Raw genomic sequence first — 24,158 nt, 5'->3', positions numbered from 1 at the left:
ATTATTGAAGTGTCCAATCATGTACACACCTGTCTTTACTCCAGCACACAGTTGTATAAATCCATCAGCACAAATCTACACTAACCGATTTTGATGTATACAATACGTGTATGACAGATGTAGATGGGATCCCCAAGTCCCAAGTTTGAAACAGGACAACCAGTTGTCCAATTTTCTTTAAATTGTCAAGAATTTCTGTAATAACGCACTGAAAGTGAATTATGCTGTTCGTGAAGTTGTTTTCATTTCTATTCATTCACCGGTGTCAACTAGCTTTCGCTTGACCCTTTTTTTTTTTTTTACTGCATGCTTGCTGTGCTGCGAACAGAATTTAGCTTAGAGATGATTATTTTTCATTTTGGATGAGTGCAATGGGTGTGACGTATATCCTTGAAAATTAACATACCTTTCTTGAATTGTAATGGAACAAATAAAAACAAATATTACTTATCTTAATTATCTTAACCCGATTGCAAACCAATCAACAACAAAATCCACAATTTTGTGGTAAAAATTATGCAAAACAGGTCTAGACTTTCAACTTAGAGAGAGCTCTGCCATATTTGCATTTCGCAAAGGACACTTTCATTGGGAAAACCTTAAAGTTCAGGCACCAAGGCTAAGACCAGGGGCAACGTTTAATAACCTGTGTTTTATTTCCGACCTATAGATTTACAATCAGTCTCAATCAAGATCAAGATACCTGAAGTTACAACTTTCAGAGGATGGTTGAAGATGACACAGGATTCCCAAAATTATCTGGCCTGGTACCTGTTGTTAAAATTTGGCGACAGAAAAACACCTTTGCTCACGCCCCTGCAGCCGTCCAGATTGTAAGTTGTAAACAAATGTTTTTTAGACATCTGTTCCTTGAAATTTGAAGATAATTAGACAATAATCAGACTTCAAATACACCTGACATCACGCATGTACTTTAGAAGACACAGGAACCGAATCATTTGAATATAATCTATCCGTGTGTGGGGCCAGCCAGCACTTGAACATTGGCCGCCCAACCCTATTAATGCTATAACCAGGAACAAAATTAACAATTGTCTACTAACCCGGTGTGTCTGTTATTACTTGAACTTAGCACTGTGATAAAGGTATGTTTAAATTCCACAACTTATTCAACCTTTTACGGTGCAATGTCCAACATCGCGCATTGGAAAGACTTTTTTCACAGAGCTATTGTCATATCATTGCGTGTTAAACACGGCATGACCCATGACCTTATGATAACACAAACTACAGACAAGTCGAAGTAGCAGTGCAGTTTTATCAAAACAGCTTCACAAAAACCCTAACTCCTATCAAAAACATCAGGTAGAATCAAGTGAATTCATACACAAACAACTTTGCTTCAAAGAGTCTCCGAGCCTGTTGTTGTTCTGTACTTGGAATTCTTAAAATGAATAGTGCTTATTAAACTGTTACCCCTTTACGAGTGCAGTCCTCAGAATCTAACAAAACATGCGGTTGGATTTTCAAGGGTTGGGATGGATGGGGGTACATGTAGTCCTACTTATTTGAGTTGTGCATGTGAAGATTTTCCTGATTTTAAACTTGGGTTTAATATGCCATCTTATGTATACTTACAAAAAAGACAACAAAAATAAAACATTGATGTGATTCTTGCAAATGGCATTATAATAGAATAACACCAATGCGTGGTAAACAATCTAAACCAAACCCTCACGGAGGGGGAAACATCTTGTTGTTCTACACACATAAAACAAAATAAAGTTTGTTTTTTTTTAAGTTTTTTTTTTAACATCACCTCAAACAAAGATCATTTTAATATACACTAGTTTTCTATTTCACTCAATCTACAACAAAAGCGTCCTCTTATTTCAATTTGACCCTATTTATTATTTTAGGTCCAGTACATTATAAATAAGTGATGTTTGAATTTCTTTCTCAGCCAATGCCGGGTCAAGGATATTCTATCCAGTAGAAACCACAGACCTCTACAGGCTACTCCAACATGACATGTCTTTACAGTCAACCAATGGAAATTCTGACTCGCTGATAAAATTATAAAATTGTGTTTCTCGTAACAACACTACAAACAAAATTGGCGCATTTTTTTTTGTTTAGATGACTAATACTAGCGGACAAATTTTTGCTAATAAAATTGTGATCACATGCATTGTACAGTACTAAATTGTAGCAGGGTTCTGTGGAGGGTTTTCAAACTGTTGGGCATTCACGACCCAAATTTTAAAAGTTGGAACAAAAGATGCCGATTTGGAATGAGGTATTTGGAATGTTTTTACGTAGTGTTTATCTTGGTCTTAAAAGCCCTTCTAGGCGATACTTTTGTTCATTCAGGCTAAAATATATCCCATTTTAAAATAAAAAAGGAAAATCACATGGGCTTAAAATATAAACAAAATACTTTTGTCTCACTCATTTAAAGTAATTCATTTACAAACTGAAAATCTTTTGTGGTATTTTTTTAATTTATAGATCAATGGATGTTGAACGAATTCAAAGGAATCTGACCACTAAGTCTATTTACTCTACCTTTTAGCCACAAAACATTTTCTGCACATCATTATATTCAACCGTCATGGGCTAGCCAGTGGCTAGTCCCGTTCCTTACCAAGAGTCAATAATATAAGGAACAGATAACTGAATGTCAAGGTCGCCAGCAAAAGTGGCCAACACAATGACTAACAAGAAAAATTCTACACGCAACCATACCACTAATGGAAGTAAATCAAATAATATCGCCAACGAGAATTTATTTAGAGGCACGACTGTGCTTACATTTTTTTTTTTTATGAATCTACATAAAAAAAACAATCAAACGGTTATAAAAAAAAAAAAAAAAAAGTTCTTTGCCTTTATTGAAGAAAATGCAAATCCAAGCTTTTTATCCTGTTTTGTTCAAAAAGAATTCCAAACGGATCATTATCATCTGGTTCTTGCTCGGCCTGCACTAACCCTCGTTGGAGTTCATTTGTTTGTTTGCCATGACGATGAAGGCAATGGGATACAGTAAAAGAAAAAAAAACACTCATAACAGATGGACTCTAGCCCCCTTGTTGGATTTCAGATTGATGGATAACTAGCTGAAATATCAAAGTTCAAATCTATGTTTATTTTCTGATGCTGTTATCAGGGTTTGCAGTGTTAAGCTGGGACAGGCCGCGATCTCGCTATATCTCGGGAAGTATGTCTCAATATTGGCGCCTTGCCAAGAGCTGGGAATTTAATATCGAATCTACCCCCCCCCCCTTCTTTTACCTGTGACTTATTGTTGATAGATTAAAATGTAAATTCAGGCTTTGCAAATACCTTTATTAGTTCAGTTTTGTGATTTTTCTCTCTTTTTTTTTTTTTTTACTTCCACATAAATACAAATCAAGATGCCTATTTTTGGCACAAAAACCTTTTCCTCTCCGTTTCTTTGACACAATTGATTCTTCCCCTCTTCCTACTACCTGGGCAATTTTCCCTGCATTCAAAAACACAAAACCTCTTTCTGGGTCTACAGAGAGACATTCAAGCACTAAATCTGTACCGGGACTAGAAAAAAAAATCCAACATCCGCTGTAAAAGCTGAATGTATTTCAGGCAATGCAGAGGGGCGTCGTTACTACAAAAACAGAAAGAAAGAAGAAGCATTGAATTTATGATTTCTTGGTGACTCATTGAATCTCATCAAGTCTGTATTAATCCAGGCGCAACCCTGTGCTTTTATTACAGTCACCGATCATGCGCTCATTCCCAAACTGGATTTGGTTGATCGGTTGAGTGGCCCAAAACTGGATTGAACAGCATCGGTAGTATGAGAGTATCACACACAAGAAAATAAACCTAAAAGTGAAAACGAAATGAGAAAACACGTTCCCTTTGCATTAGCCTTATTGGCATTGCATTTTGCATCGACGGAGAAACAAATCTCGCAATAGACTGGGGGAAGAGGCAAAGCGGGGAACAAAAACGAGACAACAATGATGAACAAAAAATATCCAGGGCTGCGTTCGCAGTGAGATAGAAGGATACAGCTAGACTGGATAAATAGACCTGCACTGCACGTATACTATGTTAAAATCGCACCACACCCACATGCCAGCCTATTGTACAGAATCAGTCTGTGTGACTATTGTTAGTTCTGTCCTTGAGAGAAGTATCAATATTATTTCTAGCGACCCAGATACATCAGTGGAAAATAAAATAATATACTTCCCCCCAGATGGGTCAGTGCTGTGTTTATATCAATAGGGTTCAATAACTCTCGTTGGGTGAAAAACAAAATCGTTTTTTGTTTCATAGGCAATCTTATACCATAATTATCGACATATTTATGCCAGTGGTATTCTGTGAAGATACAGGTCTTGTGTTTTTCCCACGCTGCTCGCCAGACAGCATTTTAAATGTCAGACTTTGATGAAGTCAGTAATTTTTGGGGTGTTTTTTTTTAGTTCACTTGAATTTCCGATAATATAATAATATCACTCTATAATTTTGTTGATCACTCATCATCATCAGCCAAACAGACATTTGAAAGAAGACTGAGAAATTATGGAATTTTGTCATTTTTTTTTAATACAAAAATCATTATTAATATTTTTTACTTGGTTAAATTTAACTCAGAATCAAATTTATTCCAGGAAAATTGCTAAATGAGAAGATTGAAAGAAAAACACAAGTTTTTCTTCATCACAGCTACTTACATTTTGATTATTTTTTGTTTTTGCAAACAAATACATGGCCTGACATTTGAAACCTAGCAGAGTATTTGAAGGCTGTTTCGTTTTTGTGCAGACATGTTGTAAGAAGGGGTGAATTATTATTTTGTTTGGGTCTCAACACATGCATACAATCCACCCGTTCATTACTGATGATACTCATTCATTGGCTGGTATTTAATTAACATCACTCTGACTGCATTCTATTGTACGACTGACTCCGCTTACTGGTTGACCAGCCATACAAATCTCTCCAGTCGTCATACTCATGTGACTGGTGCTGGTGTTGAATAATTTAATACAACCCTCAACTCAAAGCATTGTATTCAGGGTTCACTTTAGTTACCACCAAGCAAGGAAGTGATATCTTTTGTTAGTTTCATAACACGTAGTGCCAACATGTATTATTTTCTTTCCAGCCACAGAAATTACCTGATTTATACTGAGTGCGCCAAGCGATGTGTTCATGGTGTACATTGTTATTTTCGGCTGAACCGTACACTGGAATTTTCTCACACTCTCGCCATTCAGGTATTGAAAATCAATCCAGGAACACTCAGAATCTTATGGACATTGTAAGCAGGAAGTAAACAAGTTGCCCTCCCCCCCCCTCCCTTTCTGATTCATCATTGTCCAGTATTTGTTATACATTTGCAGTAAAGCATGAGTTAAAACTATCTGCAATTGGTCCAGCTGGCTATTTCAGAGTTAAAAACCATCCATATTTTAATATAAAATTTGGACTTGTGAAAAAGCCTGTGGACTAGTAGTAAAGAAATGAAAAGCCATACAAATCGCTAAGCAAGCTAATCCCGCTAATAAGTCGCTGACAAAAAATTAACAACTACAAGAGACTACAAATGTAGGAACATTCCATGTGGCTCTGAAACTGCACGAGTTCAAAATAAGAATGTATTAATATGTATGTATGTATACTTTTCAGTTCTTCTCACAAACCTAGTAAAGAAAATTTTCTATACATCTAACATGAACACTCTAATACTTAATGCTAACATTCCCAACTACAAGAGACTACAAATGTTGGAACATTGCAGAAGGTTTTTTTTTAGTGAAGTATGACAAACGTGTTTACATTTTGGTCAGACAAACATGTTGCTTGGAAAGCTTCCAATGTCTTGATTTTTAAAAAGAGGGTAAGCTGACGGTTGAAGGTTTGCCAACATTATCAATTCCTTTGGCTTGTCTTTTTTAAGTACATGCAACAGAGACCCCCTGGAAAGTAAATATCCCAGGTGATGTAACCATAGTCCCAACGTTTAGGATCAGCCATGGGTGAGGCTTTACAGCATTTCTAAGGTGGCCCCTAAGCTGGTCAACAACAGGTTGAAGTCACTGAGCCTACAACAAACCACCATGACAAAAGGGTGGAAGGCACAGCCAAATATCCCCAACCATGTCCCTGGTGGATTCCACTGTGAGCTCTGCCAAACAATGCCAGGGTAAAGGAAGGCCTCAATGAGAGCTTAAAAATCCCAATCCAGGATCCAAACAACAAAAGAGACTTCTTATTTAGAGGTTCACAAGAGGAAAGTGCCTCATGAAGACCTCTACTGCTTAGTCATGTCCTTCAGAGCAGTTCAATGCATCCCTAATTGTCACAGTTTGGACCCTTGGAAGTCAACAGAGAGACAAGCCAATAACCAGGAATCTTATTTTCTATTCCATAACACCTTTTTTCTCATTCAATATGCAGCGAGAAAATCCCTACTTCCTTCTAAATAACAAGATTGGGTGTTAACAACATCTGAGAAATTACCATTGTATATTGAGTGTTACTTAGAAGTCAGTCTGTGGTTTATATTTCACACCTCACTAATTGTTTTTTTTTATATAATAATCTCATGTCAATCTTAATCAGTTTTATAACTTCCATTTCAAATATTTTCATCGTCAGTGGTTAACAGAAATGAAAGCTACCCCACCCAGTAACACAATAAAAATACAACTTATGAAACTTATAGACAACTTTTTTACGGCGCAGTTTTTTATTCATCTGTGCTTGTTTTTGCATTGCATGTCAAAGGTCAACAGGATATCTTACAAGGAAGTAAGATTATTTTAATAACAAACCACAAGCTCACAAGTCACAACAAACAAAATAATTACAACACTCACAAAAGTACTTTAGTTTCAGAGCAAGGGTTACTAGTGATGGGATACCAAAGCATTTTCGTCTTCTCATGGCTGGTGTTTTTGTGACAGTGAGCTGGCAACCACAAATTCCCCCAGTTTGCCTGAAGGCAAAACCACATTCTTTATGGCAGGTCCTACTTTCAACCTTAAACAGTACACTGGGAATGTGAATGTGATTGGTAACCCTATATACAACATAACCAGGACCCTGCCATAACCTTTGTTTACTAAAGAGAAACCTTGTACATGACGGGACCTTTCAGGCAGGCAAGACACTACACTGGTCATTTGGGAATTTTTTAAGTTTGATCATTATCATTACCACTTTAATCCAAGAGTTAAAAATTTAACAGCAAAACATGTTTCTTCTTGTTAAAAGTTGATAAAAATCAAATGGTGAAATCTCCACTAAATATCAGAGTGTTTTCTTCCATCAAGCCGTGTACAAATTGTCCAGGCTCTGCCACTCGTTTTGTAAATGTTAATGTTACAGGTTAAATGGTCTACAAACTATGGCAACACCGTGTACCATAGAGGGCTAGATAACGAGTCTCCCACCCACCCCATTTCCGTCCAATAATAAATTTTATTTATAAAATAGAAAGCATAGTGTCCCTTGTGGTTTATTAATGATGTTTACATACGAAATCGATATAGAAGATTCACATTTTTACAAAACAATTTTAAAATTGTAAATTCGCTATACCTCAGATGGTTGTTTTTAATTATGTGTTTCATGTAATACAATTGTGTAGTCACATGAGAAAATCAGGGGAGATTTATTTTTTGTTCACACAATTTGTACAAGAATCAGCCCTAAAATGCCATATCTACACATCTTTTGATGGACAGGGATAGGCTCAAATCATCAGGGTACATAGTCAAACATTTTTTAGGGGGCTGTAAATATTGAAGCACAGCAAACCAGCTGATAAAATGAGTCACCCTTTTCTATGGTCAGATTTCAACAGCCTAGCTAGCCCCTGCACAAAACCCCCTTTGTGGTCAACCGTCAGCACAGTGTAAACAACATTGTAATATTTTACGGAAAAAGCCAGAACTGGTTTCCCACTATTTCCAGCATTTAGGATCAATTTAAACTACCCCTTATATTAAAATCCTCCTAGACATCAGTTTCAAGTGTTCATTATATTATTATTATTTTTATTTACTTATGTATAAATCTTATTCCTTCTCTAAATTTTTAATCTTGACGTGTTCATGTGTAAGACATTGTGGGTTGTAAATTTTCAGGCACAGCTGACGAAATAAGGATTTACTTTTCAACACAGCGAGTCACTTTTTGGTCAGATTTCAGAACTCTAGGTAGCCCCCTCTGTGCAAACCCTATTTTATGGTCACCTGCATAAACAATATTATTATATCTTATGAAGTAAGGCTATCCAGAACGTGTTTCCTAAAAAAACTGGATGGAGGGGCAGAGAAGATCTGCGTGTCTGATCGATTTTAACCATCCTTTCAATTTACGAGTGTGTTGTTTTTTTGTTGGATTGTTGTTTTTATTTCTACTTGTTTTTCCATTTTTTAATTTCACTAGTACAGTCTGACATCGTGGGTTGAGCCCTCAGCACTTTATTCGCTGTGTGTTTGAAATTTGTATGTGCTTGACATGCTTGTGTGCGGAATGAGTGTGCAACACAATTCTGGCTTGTGTGGGGGAGAGAGAAGAAGAAAAAAAAACAATTAGAACCGTCGCGCAACTGCTCTGGTTTGCTGCATTTGTGCAAGCCCAGGGTTTATTGAATTTCACAAGCTACAATCTAATATGGTCGGAGTCAATGTGTAACACACCAATACGAACCAAGTCAAGTATGCACAGTGCTGTGCTGCGGTTCAGTCCATGAGGCGGGCGCCAGCAGGTTGGGCGGTACGGGCCTGGATACTTCACAAAGGCAACATAGGCAGTTGGCTCTTGGTAACTGCCTTGGTGCCCCTTAAAATGTCCACTATAACTCATACAGTGCACTAATATGGAAATTTGTCTTGCCATTAAAAGAATGGTGAAGTGCCATGAAACTACCTCAGGCTCATAAACACGAATAGGCACAGCTACATAGCGCTTCATTTTTTTTTTTCAGAGCTATGTTTTATTGTTGACCTGAATTTAAGAAAACCAAATTTAATTTCAAAGCGGTAGGCTATATCTATCTGGTTCTCCATACAATTGAGAGTTCAATAGGTATTTTTAATTTACCCTAGCTATAGTACTTGTGTATGCTATATGCCAATGTGTACATTTTTTTTTAAATTATAACAAAAATAACCAGTCAAATTGTTGGTCTGAAAAACTGCTGAAGTTTTTGCAAATGTAGTTAAAATAACGACTCTGCTAGGGTCGAAACGTCAGGCCATTAACTTTGTTTTCAACAACAAAAATGTAACGAAATAAAACACAATCCGCATGGTTTTATTTTTAGATGTTGCCTTCTTGCTTCATGTACTGAAAACAGTAATGACTTATGTGCATGTGAAAATGTCGCCGCATTATTTCCCCAAAACAAAACGCGTTCTGAAATATTGAAATATAAACAAAAATTATAAACCCGAATCAAATTGTTTCCCGAAGCTCAATAGAGCTCAAACATATTCCAAACCATGAGTAGAGTAACCACAACAAATTTGAGTCAACATTTGTTGTTTTTTTTACTGCATGTTATTTCTTCTTTGGGCTCCATGCCAAATTGTCTTCATTATGATCAATATTAAATTACGTTTGTTTACAAATAATGATTTACTGCGCATAATTCCTGACAATAATTAAATACTTTTGAAAAAACACAAGTGACAGAGAACACCGTCAAAACTGAAAAAACAGACTGCTTTTGTTGTGTTGGTTGTACAGACAGAGTTTGTAAATTGTCAAACCTTCTTGTTTACAACATGCTAAAAAATCTGTATCCAATTCAGGCAACTATATAATTTAGAACATTATTTGGCCCATTATTGCACCCATTTATTGCACCAAAATCTTCAAGTCGACCCCAAAAATACAACATTCCAAAATATTCCTTATGCTTACACAGGTTACAAATGCCAAATGCAGATAGAAACGTGCTCTGAATGTACGTGTACTGTGTACAAAATGCATGTGCTGTGTCCAATGGCAATTTACTACACAGGCTACGTGGACATAACACATGCGTATGATTTACGCACAAAACTAGCAGACGATAAAAACGAAGGCAAAAATTTGCCAAGTGTAGGGGCCAGATCACCATTAAAATATCCTTTTTTGATTCGTATTATATCCTCAAAAATCTTGACACATATTCCCTGGTTATCTGCGGCAAATTCCATGTCGTCACAGGGTGTGTATAATTCCAGAAAAGGTAAGTAAATCCAGGAAAGCGAGCGGCTGCCGGCTTAAAAATCCTTGAATGGACAACGATCGCCATGATTTTTTCGCACCGGAGTAACAACATGGTACACACTCTGGCGGGCTGGATATCGGGGCTCTCGCTTTGATACTCACCGTTTCAAATGCTCTAGAATTTTCTCCTCGCGGATATTCTCCGGTAGATTCCCGACCCAAAGGTGCCTGGTCTCCCGCACCATGCTGGCCATGGGTTAGAGTCCCAGAAAAGCGTCCAGCAGTCGCTCAAATCTCGGCTAGAAATCCATGGAAACATTCGTCAGCTTGTCTTCGCAGCGAGTCGAAAATGGTGTCTCCCTTTGCTAGCTCCCTTATACTGCGGGTGACGTCATCCCTTACAGAGAGCCTGCATCCCACATACAGCGCGCGTGTAGTAGCTATTTAGCATGTATGCATCATGGGAAATGTTGATCATACACACGAAAGAGGTGTTCATTTCTGTCTCTTGGACACAACCCCTAAAATGGAATAAATTTTACCAGTTTTACCGGGATTTTTATATCTAAAAGATCACCATGCTCTTACGGATATATTCCTGTGCCACCCCGTATTGCCTTCAAGTGGATATATGGTGTTTTTCGTGTCGAAAAATGGTTGCAAAAGTTCACCATTTTCTATCGTTTGACATAGCACCACCTCTGGTCACAACAATGGCGGAATATAAAAAGACGACGCGTTTTCTTTGTCGACGCTTTTTAGAAAACAAGAAATAAAGCATTAATGCCACCCTGTTTTGGAAAATATATTACCCCTAACCCGTTGAGGATATTATATTGAGTCTCTTCCCGTCCTTGTTTTGCGGGATTTGTGAGTATTTCAGGTGATTAAAAGGCTGCAAAAAAAAGGTTCATTTTTCAGTGAACAACAAAGCCGTGCAGAAGAACGGCCTCCATTTGCCGCGTAAACACCGCTTGGCTTAGTTGAGTGTGTTTTTTACGTTGAGTAAAACAGCAAGGGATCGGAGGCCACACAAAGTGCGTGTACGTGGTGTTGTCGGCTAGCTGCTGTACAGTTAGTGCAGGTTTTGGGTGTGTCACTTCGAGCGCATTGTATGGTGAATTGCATGCTTTGTATTTAAATGTGGTTTCATTAAAATTGGACAATTTGATTTTTATCTCGTTAATGTGCCAATCCGATGTTCAAATTTAAAAACATTTTAAATTTTATTGCTGGTCGATTTTTTTTTCCCAAAGATTCAAAATTGCCATGATGATTTTGTTTATGACCCTAAGTGTAGTTTATTCTGCGAAAAAAATGTTTACACTGCCAGTTTGTTTAGATTGATCATTAACAAACGAAGAGAGAATCACACTTTTGTTTGATGTATTATTTGGGGTTACTATTTCTAGGGCAATCGGTGTTTAATTTAAGACAACAAAAATGTAGGTTACTGGATGGTGTGTGTACATGGCCGTTCGTCTTGTAAGTACATCTTTATTGTATTTCTTCCAACTTTTTCCTCGTATTGTGTGCCAATTATATCACAATCTACGAAGACAAATTTCTACAGTTACTTTTATTCCAAACTGAACCCAGTCACTAGGCGACAATAACCTTGCAACAACTAGGATTACAAAACCACTAAGAAACACATGTGGGGGGACCTCGGTTGAAAGTGAAAACAACAAAACAGCCTTTCGTATTCGATGGCCTCGCTCTAGCAACCCGCATGCACAGCTAGCGCTTTTCCAGTTCCAGCCGGCCAGCCACAGTCCACATAACTTTATTAAATTCACGTGATTTAAGTTGCCCTCCACACTCTACTGAGATCAGAGCCAGAGCCCGGGGGAACAAAATGCATAAATAAAATTCAAACCAATGGAAAATTTCCAAGCGCCTTGCGTGTGTACATTGAAGTTTGCCCAATGCATGCACTGCTGCGGGGGCGTGGAAGGAATGAGCCGTTTCTCAATTCAGGGATCGACTCGAAAAAAATCCCCCGTTCAAATTAAGTGATTGGTCGGTACCACGTACCCATCTCTCTGTACACACACACACACACAACACAATGCTGTACCTACCCCCGGTCAATACAAAATCACCAGTCGATGAGAATTCTATAAGATGCGCAGAGGGTTGTTGCCTACGTCAATTTGTGCGCACATATTGATTGGGTTTTTGTTTGATTGCCAGTGTGCAGCATGCATGATTGATTACTATGGTTCTTTTTATGTCTTTAGAGAGAACGTGACGTAGATACAAACAGCAACCCATTTTTACCTAGCAACTTCAATGTTGTGTTCATGTGGACTTCATCATAAACAAATACGGTACAAGGTTATTACTAATACTACGACTGTTCATAGTACATGTATTTAGAACAATAAAGGTTGTTATACTACGACTGTTCATCATAGTAGAACCAAAAGGATCCAATTTGTCCCCTATTTCACGTTACGTACACGTTTTTATGACGACTGACCAAAAAATATAATCAATTCACTGAGTTATTTCCTCAATGCTTAAAGGTATACTAAGCACACATCCATTGCACAATTTGATAAGGAGAAACAATTCATGGTTTAAAAAAAAAACTCCACTGCCTGCCGAATTTTGCAAATCGATGACGCATGTTAGGTTTCAATCCTCGTAAATTGTGCCGTGTTTTGCGGGTTACAAGCGGCCTTGGAGTGATTTGGTAACGCTTTACTACACCCTTTCTCTATGACTACGGGTGTACATTTACATGATAATAAGAGTAGGAGTTGTGTTGCATGAAATTCGCATATGTAATAAAATAATGGACCCAGCAATGAAGTTTTTAAAAAAACTATTAAAAAAAAACATGAGAACCCGAGATGCTATAATTATTTATAGTAGTATGATTTTCCGCAGCCAGTTTAATAATGCGTGAATTTATTTATTTGTTGACCAAACCAACATCAGCGGACGAGCTGATAAATTTATAATACCAAATGAATATTAGTCATTGGGAAAATGTAAAGTACTTGCGATTTTGAGAAATTGAGATGTTTTTTTAACCAATAATTCAAAACCATAGATGTAAGGGAAAATAAACAATTAATTTATTGACTCTGACAGATCTACAGGTACATATCGCCTCTTTCTTCTTTAGAGTTAACACTCGAACACATTTCAGTTTTGCTGGCAGCCTCGTGAGGTTTGTCATATTATTCAAACGAATACATGGTAAACATTATTACATTACGGTTGGTGTGATGAAAATGAGACCATTTCTAAATTAACATATAGGACTTCACAATAGAAACATCCTTAGCAACAACCTCGGGCGCCATCTCGACACGCCCTAATTATCATTAAAAGCACAGAGTATAGGGACCAATAGAAAGCTTGACAAAATGTAATATTGTTTGATGATTTCTTCTCAAGCGAAATGAGACCATTTCTAAATTAACATATAGGACTTCACAATAGTAACATCCTTAGCAACAGCCTCGGGCGCCATCTCGACACGCCCTAATTACCTTAAAAGCACAGAGTGTAGGGACCAATGGAAAGCTTGATAACATGTAATATTGTTTGATGATTTCGTCTAAAGCGAAATATTTGTATTATACCGCTTGTTCAAACTTGCAATAAGAAAGAGCGTCGGCTAGTAGTGATCCAATGTGTGCATTTGGAATTTATGTCCCTAGGGAAAAAACGTAATCAGACTCAAAAATCGTGTTTACCGATAAGAAATAAACACAATTTTAGGACAGGGTTGCATCATTGTGGACGACACCCGTTGAGTAGGCGCGAATGCCTCACCCGATATTTTAATCAGCTATGGAAATTAGCCGTGTAAATCAAGGGGAAACTTCTCAATGACGAATTCTCTGAAACTTGGCTGCTTGGTTTATTTTGAGCAGTTTGTTTTATTACGAGTCATGCTTCACGTTATAGTAGACTGCTTGGCATTTAGAAACGACCAGCGCAGGGACCATGTTCAATGATAAACCATGTCCCATCTTTATGGATAAACCGAACGGCCGCATGCAAGCAACCACAGTCACTACACACTGTGTACAACCCGGGGAAAATAAATTACGTCATATCCGGGTATAGCCAACCGGCCTCAGCGCAGCTGCTGATGCGCCATCATACAACATGGCGCAATAGTACATTGTTGGTGATCAGTTCACACACGCGAAGTGGATTTAGACACCCCTGGAATGTAGGGGTTCGGGCCTGAATTCAAATTGAATATTAATCTCGCAAGGATTAATCCTACTGCTTATGTGAGAAAGAGTATATATGAGTGTTTGCACGTAGGCAGATTCTGCTTGGAGTGATTGATATAAGGGGCAAGGCGGAGTTGGACTTATTTGGGATACCTGAGTTCAAAATGTCACACTAAGCGCGAAGAAAGCTTTAAAGGGGATGTACACGTGGTATCATCAACCTCGTTGCATCATTTTCAGGGACCTTGTTCAGTTGTTTTGTTGAATACACCCCCTCTCCTGCCCTTACCTTGTCTTTCTGTAGACCCTGGTGCGATCACTACCTCAACAGTCAAATTACTGTGTCTCAACATGAAGCATAGTTATTGCTCCATGGTATCACGTAGGCCTATAGTGCATAATGCGTATGGATGTTCTAAACCATTATAAACCATGTCCATTCTAAACCATTCTAAACCTGCATGTCCTCAATAAAGCAATATAGTGACAGGGCCACATCGGCCGGTTACCGATTCCCTGTTTCCCGTATATCCAGTGCGTACCACATGGTTGTTTTGGAGTTTCCAAATGGCTAGGGTTTGTCAGATTTCTGGGTTTTCTGTTCGGGCTGCAATTTTTTTTTCTGCACTTTAGATTGCCATCCTCAAAACATTTCCTAATTTTTGTTGTAGGGATTCCCTTTTTGAATCTGTTTTAGAAGAACAAACGTTTCCAATTGAAATGCACTACGACAGTGGCAATTTCGTATAGTGCAGAAACAAAAAATTGCGCTCGGCCGGGCTACATTTTGTCTTCGACTTTTTGTCTTCGACATTTTGACTTTAGGTGAATTGCTACCGGTTTTTAAAGGGCCCATTAGTTTTTATGATACCAGGAAAAACATATAATGATATGTAAATAACATGATGTTTATAGCAAATGGGCGTATTTGTCACATAAGTATGTTATCGTAAGGAAAACGAAAATACAATGATTGTCAGCACTTCAATTTGGTCCCTATGGAGCTTTCGTTTCCAGTATCGATAAGGTATGTGATGAAGAGATCTGGTATAGCTGTTGCATACAACAAAATCAAAAGTTATGCCAAGGTGAAAATATTTTTAGACTGAACAGTTTTTTAACCGCGAGAGCCCAAAATATGTTATACAAATATTTTCAGGCAACCACAATAAATATTACAATAATATTATATGCTTTAGAAACTATCACCATTGCATGCGTCTGTTTCTTTGTAAAAACCCATGATGCATCAATGGCGACTAGGCATTTCGGGGTTTGGGTATTTTCAGCAATGCGCTGAACGCCTACGTGGAACTTTAATAGAACTTAGAAGGTAGGTCTTTGAATTAAAAAATGCAGCAGATGCATTATAACAATGATCAGTTATTCACGACAATGGAGTGTCTGAAAAACAAGCAGCCATGCATGGCAATGACAAGCACTAAAAATAATTGCAAATGTTGTATTAGCAAGTGCGTAGGCACAAGCCCCGAGTCCAGTGAAAGTATACGAATTGTTCCGGGGAAGAGGCTATACGTTCATTAGTTCGATCCAGGCCTTAAAAAAAATCCCCAAAACGCAACATGCATCCACGATTTGAATGATCCATTTAGATTTAGTGACGTAAAGGCAAACGGAAAGAAACTCATGTTTATGAATAGCCCTTTACTGCACGTCATTTTGTTGTAAACAATGAATCCGTGTCCTAAATTATTTCAACAATGTCTTCAATATTTCCCCGGGCATTTCTCTGAAATGGAATTTCAGTAAAAACAATATTTCTATTCGATTATTATCTTTCTTCTCTCCATACCTTAATGAATAATAAACCTTTCACTGTCACGACTCGCTTTCAGTTATGCGAAATATGAACCCGGATTCTTTCATGACAATACGCTATCTTAGCATGACCTTTGACACCCATCTAACTCTCATAATTATCATAAATACATATACATGTATCTTTATCAGCACATACTAATACTCCAGCAGTCGAGTATTATTGTTGGGGAGTGGGACGCCCTCTGTCGGTGTAGTCGGCTCATTCGAAACCGGTCGCAACTATAATTTGCACGTTACCTTTTTTGTTGCATATTACTATTTGTTTTTTGTACATTTTTGAAGAAGAAAAAATAACCTGACGTGGATGTTAAATCAAACGCATTGTCTGCGTGTGTATAGAAAACTCGTTTTAAAATTAAATGAAATTTAGACTACAATCATGCAAGTATTAATGAATAATGAACAGGATACAAGAGGGCGCAGTTCATGTTTTACTGAGTTTCATTTTTTCCCTGGGGGGGGGGGGGACTACAATCGGCACAACAGCTAATTTTGTGAAAATTTCAACAAAACAAAGGTGATGGAAATATGACAATTGAATTTGACACATTTTCAACTTTGTTTAGTCTGCAGGTCGAGGTAAATGAACTTTTCCCAGCAACATAAGAATCGTCCACTCCAGTCAAATATTCAACCCAAGCCAAGGGATAAAATGCTGGTTGGAATCTTTCCCTTCTGAACTTCATCATCTTGTAATTTCTTTCAGTTTCTTGAGCCAATTTACCATCATTACATCGATGATCCAACTATCACTACATCTCGTCAGTAAATTTAATTAATTGCCACGGACCGTCAAATCAGAGTAGTTGGTAATTAGGTCAATGGGGCTGGGTGGTCCCCGTAGTCGTCCTAGCCAGGGTGGAGTTACATTCTTAATTGTTTAATTTAATTGACTGGCAATATCGTCTGGTAATAAGTCTGGACTGATGGTTTGTTTCTATGGTACTGGAAGTATGGATAAACAAAAGCTGGTTTGTTTTTTACATTCATCAAGGACATCATGTTAAACCTTCGCCCGACTATTGATGAATCACTTCAATAATGTCTTGGATCAAGACTAATTTAATCAGTCCATGAGAAATGCTTTTGTACCAAGACATGACACATGGTTACTCATCCCGTACTATTTACATTCCTCTTTATTTCTTGTTTGTACAAAAAAAGAAAAACGCTAAAAACTGTGAAAGAAATTTTTAACGTTTCTTACAAAAGAATATTTACAAAGAATCCTCATAGACTAGATGCGTGTAAAAAGATGCAACATGTTCAATAACATCAATCGTTCGAACAAATTTTGCCAAAATCAAAGAATTTACAATAACATTTTTGAGGAGTACCTTCCCTCTAAACATTTTTGTGAAACTTCTCCCAAAACAGTAAAAACAAAACAATGCCAGCAACAATTGTGCAGAGGGGTCATGCAAACGCAGAACATTTGCATCTTGCAATTGAGGAGTTTTTCTTCTAAAACCAGGGAGATGACTACATTCAACATAATAGGAACCAAGTTTCAATAATCAGGGAGATTTTTAAATTTGTTCATCCCAACACGGACAGATTGGTCGAGTTTCAGCAAATCTTCTGCAGAATCAGGGCGAGTTGGCAACTGTGCAAATAGCTCATGATTATGTGCGCTATATTGTTTCAAATAATAAAATAAGAGTACCCCCCCCACTGATTACAAAATTAAGTACCTTCAGAACTCAAACTAAACCAGAAAATCAAGGTTTGGGAATGGGGGATTCTTGAAGCGCTAGGTGGCAGCAGACTTGCCAGGTAAATCCATTATTGTCAGTAATGCGCACATGCTCAGAACTACGTAATCATTGGAAATTAACAAGGTAAATCTGCCACCATTGGGGGCATGGCTCTTGTTCCCAAAGTCTCCGCATAGTAGAGAACCATTCGGTAGAGGGGTATCATGGGTCAGGGGGTTGAACACCCCCCCCCCCCAAAAAAAAAGGTTCTTAAGAAATTTGTTGACTATGATTTTCCAAGAAACAACATGGCGAGTCACAACGGTAAAATAAAACTACAAAGAGTCAACCTAGATATAAACTTGAACCGCTTCTCAAGACTATTGTTGTGGTGGGTTCGAATCCTGCCAATTCCTTGGAGGTCCAAAATGGCGTTGAGGGGGTCGCATCGGAGGGCGCATTCCACGCATAGGGGGCATGCCTCTTGGTCCTCCACGCATTCCTAGAAAAGATAGATTTAGAACAGATCAAACAATTATCAATTTTATGTCCTTTTAATTGATTCCCTTTTTTTTCAATGGAAAATCCCACCATGACAAAAAAGCAACAGATGTTACAAAATTTAATCTTAAGTCTAAACATGGACGATTATATCCCCTTTATAACTGGCAAGTAAATGAGTAGTAATAATAATAACAAAGTCTTATTAAAGCAGAAAAATCCGCCAAAGTCGTCAGAAAAAAACAACTAGGTTAACTGACCAACAGACCAACAGAAAATACAGTTAAAGGGTCTATGTAACTTTTGTCAAAACACAATGTCCACAGATTTACACTAAACTTACACAGTTTGAAGATAATGATAGTAGAAAGCTTCCCTGAAAATATTACGTGCTGAGGTGCTGTAGTTTTTGGGAAATGGGTAAAACAATGTCATGAAAATAATTTTCGTCTCATGAGACGAAAATTATTTTAATCATTTACAAACGTATTTTCATGACATTTGTTTACTCATTCAAAAACTACAGCACCTCAGTAAGTTTAAGTTTAATGTAAATCCATGGACATTTTGAAAAAGTACCCAAATCCTTTAAGAGGAACTTAATGCTTTTGACATGATGTGTGTTTTGAGACTCGATCTTGGAACACCCAGCACTCAAGTCAAAAAACATCCAGAAGAAAATATGTACGAGGCACTGTCACGCACACAATAATAACAATATTTACTATTAGATATTATTAGTCAAAGATTAGTAAATATTTTTTAACTTACCAAATGGTGGTGGGCCTCTTGGCGGCATTCTACCCCCTTGGAATGGAGGAGGGTACATACCGGGTGGACCATCTCGAGGTCCCATTCCTAGAGATAGAAGACAAAAGTTGATTGGAGTTTGAAACCTTATCAAAAAAATAAAACCTACGACTAGGAAATACATTTTGTTTATACAAGTCATTTATTTATACAAGGGATAATTTGAATTTGAAGCCTCTGTTATAACTGAAGAAATATCCACCGCAAGTTGGTTTGCTGTTTGGGACTAGGGCCCAATTTCATGCCTCTGCTTACCGTCGAATTCCACGCTTACATCACAGTTCTCTCATTGTGTGGCAAGCGCCAAATATCTGGGCTAGCTGAGTAAGCGTAGAATGTCTAATAGCATGGAGTGCGTACGTGCACAAGCAAAAATTCATGCCAACCCGTAAAATATGCTCGACATTTAAGAACAGAATTCCCCGCAAGCGCCGATTCTTTGCTTATGGCAAGCAGTGCCATGAAATTAGGCCCTGTTGGCTTTCAGCTCCTTCTGACCACTGGGTGTTCACGACAGAATAAAAACTCAATTTAGCGTTGGGAGGAGCTTCTTGAAGTAAGAATGACGTACCTGGATGATGCATGGGGGGCATCCCACGAGGAGGGCCTCCTTGGTTCTGGCCATCTTGCCCTGGAGGAGGAGGCGGCATACCCATCGGGGGGAAAGGCATCCCTGGCATGAAAGGTGGCATTGGCATGTTTGGGGGGAACATCCCGGGTGGAGGTACACCAGGCGGCGGTAAGAGGGGTACACCTGGGGGTGGGATGGGGGGCATACCGGGAGGAGGACCAGAGGTGGCTGTGGATAAGAAACAGGAAACAAAAATATTGTCAATCAATGAAAACTCAGTATACTCTACTTATTACATTTATCCTGCTATACTGCTAGTAAAGTTACTTTTGCTTTAATTCATAGTTCTAGTATTTAAAAAAGAAAAAAATCATAGAAGTATAGAAGTATAGAATAAATGTGTATCTGAATTGAATCACCTCCAGAGCTCAAAATACCCACTGGACCACAAAATAAATTAAGTCCAGTGATTTACGCCAGAATTAGGCCAGCAACCTAACAAATTAACAAATCCAATAGTATAGTGTTTTTAACACATAATTTTGCCGGCTCAGAGCTATAAGGTCATTAATTGTAATTTCATACTCAAAATGATCAAAAGGCCACTAAATACAAAATGCATGCACGTTTGAAAAAATTAATCAAAATCAACAAATGAAATATGCTTCACTTAGAAAATGTGGACTATTTCTTTCTCCCGTTGGTGGCTGCTCTACTTCTGTCAAGAAAATTTGAAAGCTCAAGGAGATTTTGAGAAACATCTTGAAATCAGGAAAAATTCTTAGAAGGCACGAGGCTGGATCTTACCTGGGGGAGGGGGCGGTACCCCTAGAGGGGGGATAATTGGAGGAGGAAGGCCGTTAGGTTGAGCTGGAGCCGGTGCGTCGGCGAAGAGCTGATGGGGTCTGTCGGCTTGAGACAGGGGATTCTGAGCTGCAAGAAGACGCTCTGTAGATCGGATAAATAATATTCAAAGAAATAATTCATTATTTAAAGAGTTTACAAGTAAAAAGGACATGTGTAATAGTGAACTCTTGGCGGGAAAAAGTGAAATTTCTTAAATAAACCAGAAAAGAAATGCTCTTGTTTGTAAATCTTATTTAAAAACTAACATGAGTAATCTCAAATAAAAAACCAGCTGTTTTTCACAAATTTAGATAAAGTCTGAAATTACCTGCAGACGAGCCATGTCTTTCACCCTTGGCGTCTTTCTTGAAAGCATACGATATACTGATTGCACGATTGCATAAGTATTGCCCATTCATAGCCTCAATGGCAGCATCCGCAGCCTCGAAACTCGCAAAGTTGATAAATGCGTATCCCTTGGAGTTGCCTGTGTCTGGATCACGCATAATCTGAATTGAAAATATCAAGACAGACATCTTAAAGGTTGGGTAATAGATTGGTAAATACTCCATACATTAATGACAATACAAAATGTACTTTTTGAGAAGCACTGCAGCTGTTGATGGCAGGCCTCATATAACTAGTTCAGCTCATTTTTCAACAACTACAGCATCCCAGGCAAAACCATTCCCAGGAAAAATTTTCTAAATATTGTGAACATTCTCATATTTTGAAGATTTCCAATGTTCAACAAAAGGCACAAACTACCAATTTAATATTGCCACTAGGAAGTTTTTTCTGAAATGAACATTAATTTAAAAATGCAGCTTTCCTTTTTTTCACATTTAAGTTCTGTCGATCCCTTGATGTACCTCTCCTTTCTATATTTTAATTTTAGTTTTTGGGATCTTACCTTTGGTGTTTGTAAGATGACGCCAAAGGCACTGAATGTGTCGTAGAGAAGCTTCTCATCAATCTCAGGATCAAGGTTACCGATGAAGATGTTGGCTCCCACATCAAGATTCTTCTGATGCGCCGAGGCCTGCAAGAAATGATAACCATTAAGGTTAATAAAGAGCCAGTCTTATGAAAGAAGAATGGTAGGAGGGAAAAAAAGAAAGATGGGGAGGAGGGGTGTCAAAGGAGATATTACGTTTCCAATTGAAAGGTTTCATAATCAATAGTTACTTTTCGACCTAATTATTGACCACGACCATTTCTTGCAGGTTTTAAGACTGGTCTCAGTATCGATACTAGTCTTGAGATCTACTTTTTTCGGGTCTCGCTTTGTTCCAGGTCGTGACTTTCAAGACTAAGCTTCGGTCTCAGAGCGAAGTTCTCTGAGTCTCCTGTCAATACCTTAAACAACACTTATAGAACCTTCAAAACCTTCATAATTGTCCAAATTCCAACAAAAACAGGTATTAACTGTGTAAACACTGATAAGATTGCCATACAGCTTAATCATATTCATGACCTTAGTGCAACAGAATTGACCTTAATGACCTATGATTGACCTCTATCTTGACCTCTTTACATTGACCTTACCTTATTAACTCTGATAGGTTTGCCGTACAGCTTGATCATATTCATGACTTTGATCGCATAGTCGGCATCCTCTTCGCTCATGAATTCAACAAAACCATAACTTTGATGCTGCTGGGTAACTCTGTCCTTCGGCATGTGGGTATTTACTGAAATGAAAAGAAACAAGCATTTGTTTTCAGAAAGGAAACGATAATGTCCAGCAATTTTATGAAGCACAACAAAGTTAACCTGAACTTGTTTTGTGCACACTAAATGCAAATATTTTGTTGGGCATTTTGTGTAGCAAGGGAAATTGTTGGTTGATTAACTAAAGCCTGGTTCATACTTCCTGCGAATGCGATACAAATTTTGACGTCACAGCCCTGTTTTTGCAGTGAATGTTCCGCAGGAGTTGAGCCGTTTCAACTGATGCGAATTTTTCGTTGCAAATGTGTGACGTCAAAATTTGTATCACGTTCGCAGGAAGTATGAACCAGGCTTCTGGCGAGTTCTATCTCACCGAGACCGTCCTTGTGTGAACAATTTAGCGAGTAGACAATTTGAAATCCGTCAACTGCCCTCTCAATTTATCCAGGTTGTGAAACCAAGGATTTTAAAGAAAGTGAACTGTGGCTCAAAATGACCCACTAATGTTCAGAGAGTTACTACGACATGTATTCCTTACCCACTGGACCAGCCTGCAGGAAGAGTTCCCAAATTAACGCTTCCGATACCTTTTCATCAAGGCCTCCAACATACACTGTGGCATCTGCAGAAAAATCAACACATGAAAATCTTCAATTAAAACTTCCAATGCTTATTAATTAATTAATTATTACAAATAAACTTCAAAAGTTTGGAGAATGAAGTACATGATTCACACATGCCTGGGTAACAAAAAGATACACATAAAACATATAAATTCAAAGGGAAGACCTTTTTCGAAACAAAACAAACCATGGACAAATTTCTGTATCCTGCCACCACTTTAATTTTAACGTTTTTTTAATTAAATTTTAATTAAGTTTGACTTTTGAAGTTTTGCATTCAATCATTATGAAAATTAAATAATTTAATAATAATACGGATAATACCAATTTGGTAAAAATTAATGAAAAAGTGGTGGCAAGGTATGGAACTCTTGGCATCTTCTTTCCCAAACCACTATGTTTCAATAAGTTATTTGATGAATACTTCAGATTCAAAGCATTGTCATTTTGATAATATCTGTGCATCATCTTACTTATGTCCGGAAACTAGACAAATTTAAACAACATTCATAATCTCAAATTTTAACTGGACTACAGCAAACGATGAATTTTTTTTACAGCTTATAACTTCCTACGATGTCATACAGTTAAAAAATTAATAAATATGATGTTCTTGTCTGCTAAAACTGGACAGAAATGCCTACCTTGGTTTCGCTCTTGTGGAGGTCCAGCAGCCATTTTGATTTGAAGCGATGCACACAACGTGTGAGTAACGAAATGCCACCGTTGTGTTTTCGGATCCTTTTACCACCCGTTAAAGGAGACGTCTGTTGAAAAATACGTTATTAATAAATAAGCACACAAAACGGCATTCAGCGTGTGGATTTTTTGTAATTAATTAATAATTATTTATTTTTTCTACTCGGTTTATTAACACTATCTCCTCAGCTGAGACACAATTAATCAAAAGTTCTTTCTGAGAGCAATTGAAAATGGTGTAGGAACATTCAAATCGGACATAATTAGAGAAAACTCAATAAAAATGTGCTGCAAATGACAAAAGAAAACAATTTTTAACGTAAAAACATTTACCAATCAAAGCAAAAGAGCACATACCAAGCATAATCACATAGTATTAAGCTATTATTGGTGATAATGTTCGTGATCCTTCCTTTAATAAAAGAATCCACAAAAAAGATACGACAAAGGACGCCATCTACGTCGCAAGGTATAGAGGGCGCTATAACACTTTATCAGT

General features: G+C 37.7%; 2 protein-coding genes across 3 annotated transcripts in view; both read right to left on the bottom strand.

Moving 5' to 3' along the window:
• The window catches only part of LOC139950408 (uncharacterized), a 78,991-nt gene extending 68,421 nt beyond the window's left edge, over nt 1-10,570 (bottom strand). For both annotated transcript variants that reach the window (XM_071949063.1, XM_071949064.1), the window contains exon 1: nt 10,351-10,570. In XM_071949063.1, coding sequence (XP_071805164.1) covers nt 10,351-10,442 — 92 coding nt within the window. In that variant the 5' untranslated portion in view covers nt 10,443-10,570. The remainder of the gene's footprint in view (nt 1-10,350) is intronic.
• A 6,836-nt stretch (nt 10,571-17,406) lies between these two features.
• Nucleotides 17,407-23,673, bottom strand: LOC139950694 (splicing factor 3B subunit 4-like). The gene is made up of 9 exons (XM_071949488.1): nt 23,605-23,673; nt 22,876-22,959; nt 22,212-22,357; nt 21,577-21,705; nt 20,992-21,172; nt 20,625-20,765; nt 19,818-20,045; nt 19,208-19,294; nt 17,407-18,437 (listed from the first exon to the last, which is right to left on the bottom strand). The coding sequence occupies exons 1-9, from the start codon at nt 23,636-23,638 to the stop codon at nt 18,316-18,318; spliced, it is 1,152 nt and encodes a 383-aa protein (XP_071805589.1). The 5' UTR covers nt 23,639-23,673; the 3' UTR covers nt 17,407-18,315.
• Nucleotides 23,674-24,158: the final 485 nt, after the last annotated feature.

This window comes from Asterias amurensis, chromosome 18 (genome assembly GCF_032118995.1).
Source record: "Asterias amurensis chromosome 18, ASM3211899v1".
NCBI lineage: Eukaryota > Metazoa > Echinodermata > Asteroidea > Forcipulatida > Asteriidae > Asterias > Asterias amurensis.
Note: the sequence above shows the minus strand (reverse complement) of the source record. Positions and strands in the feature narration are given on the sequence as shown.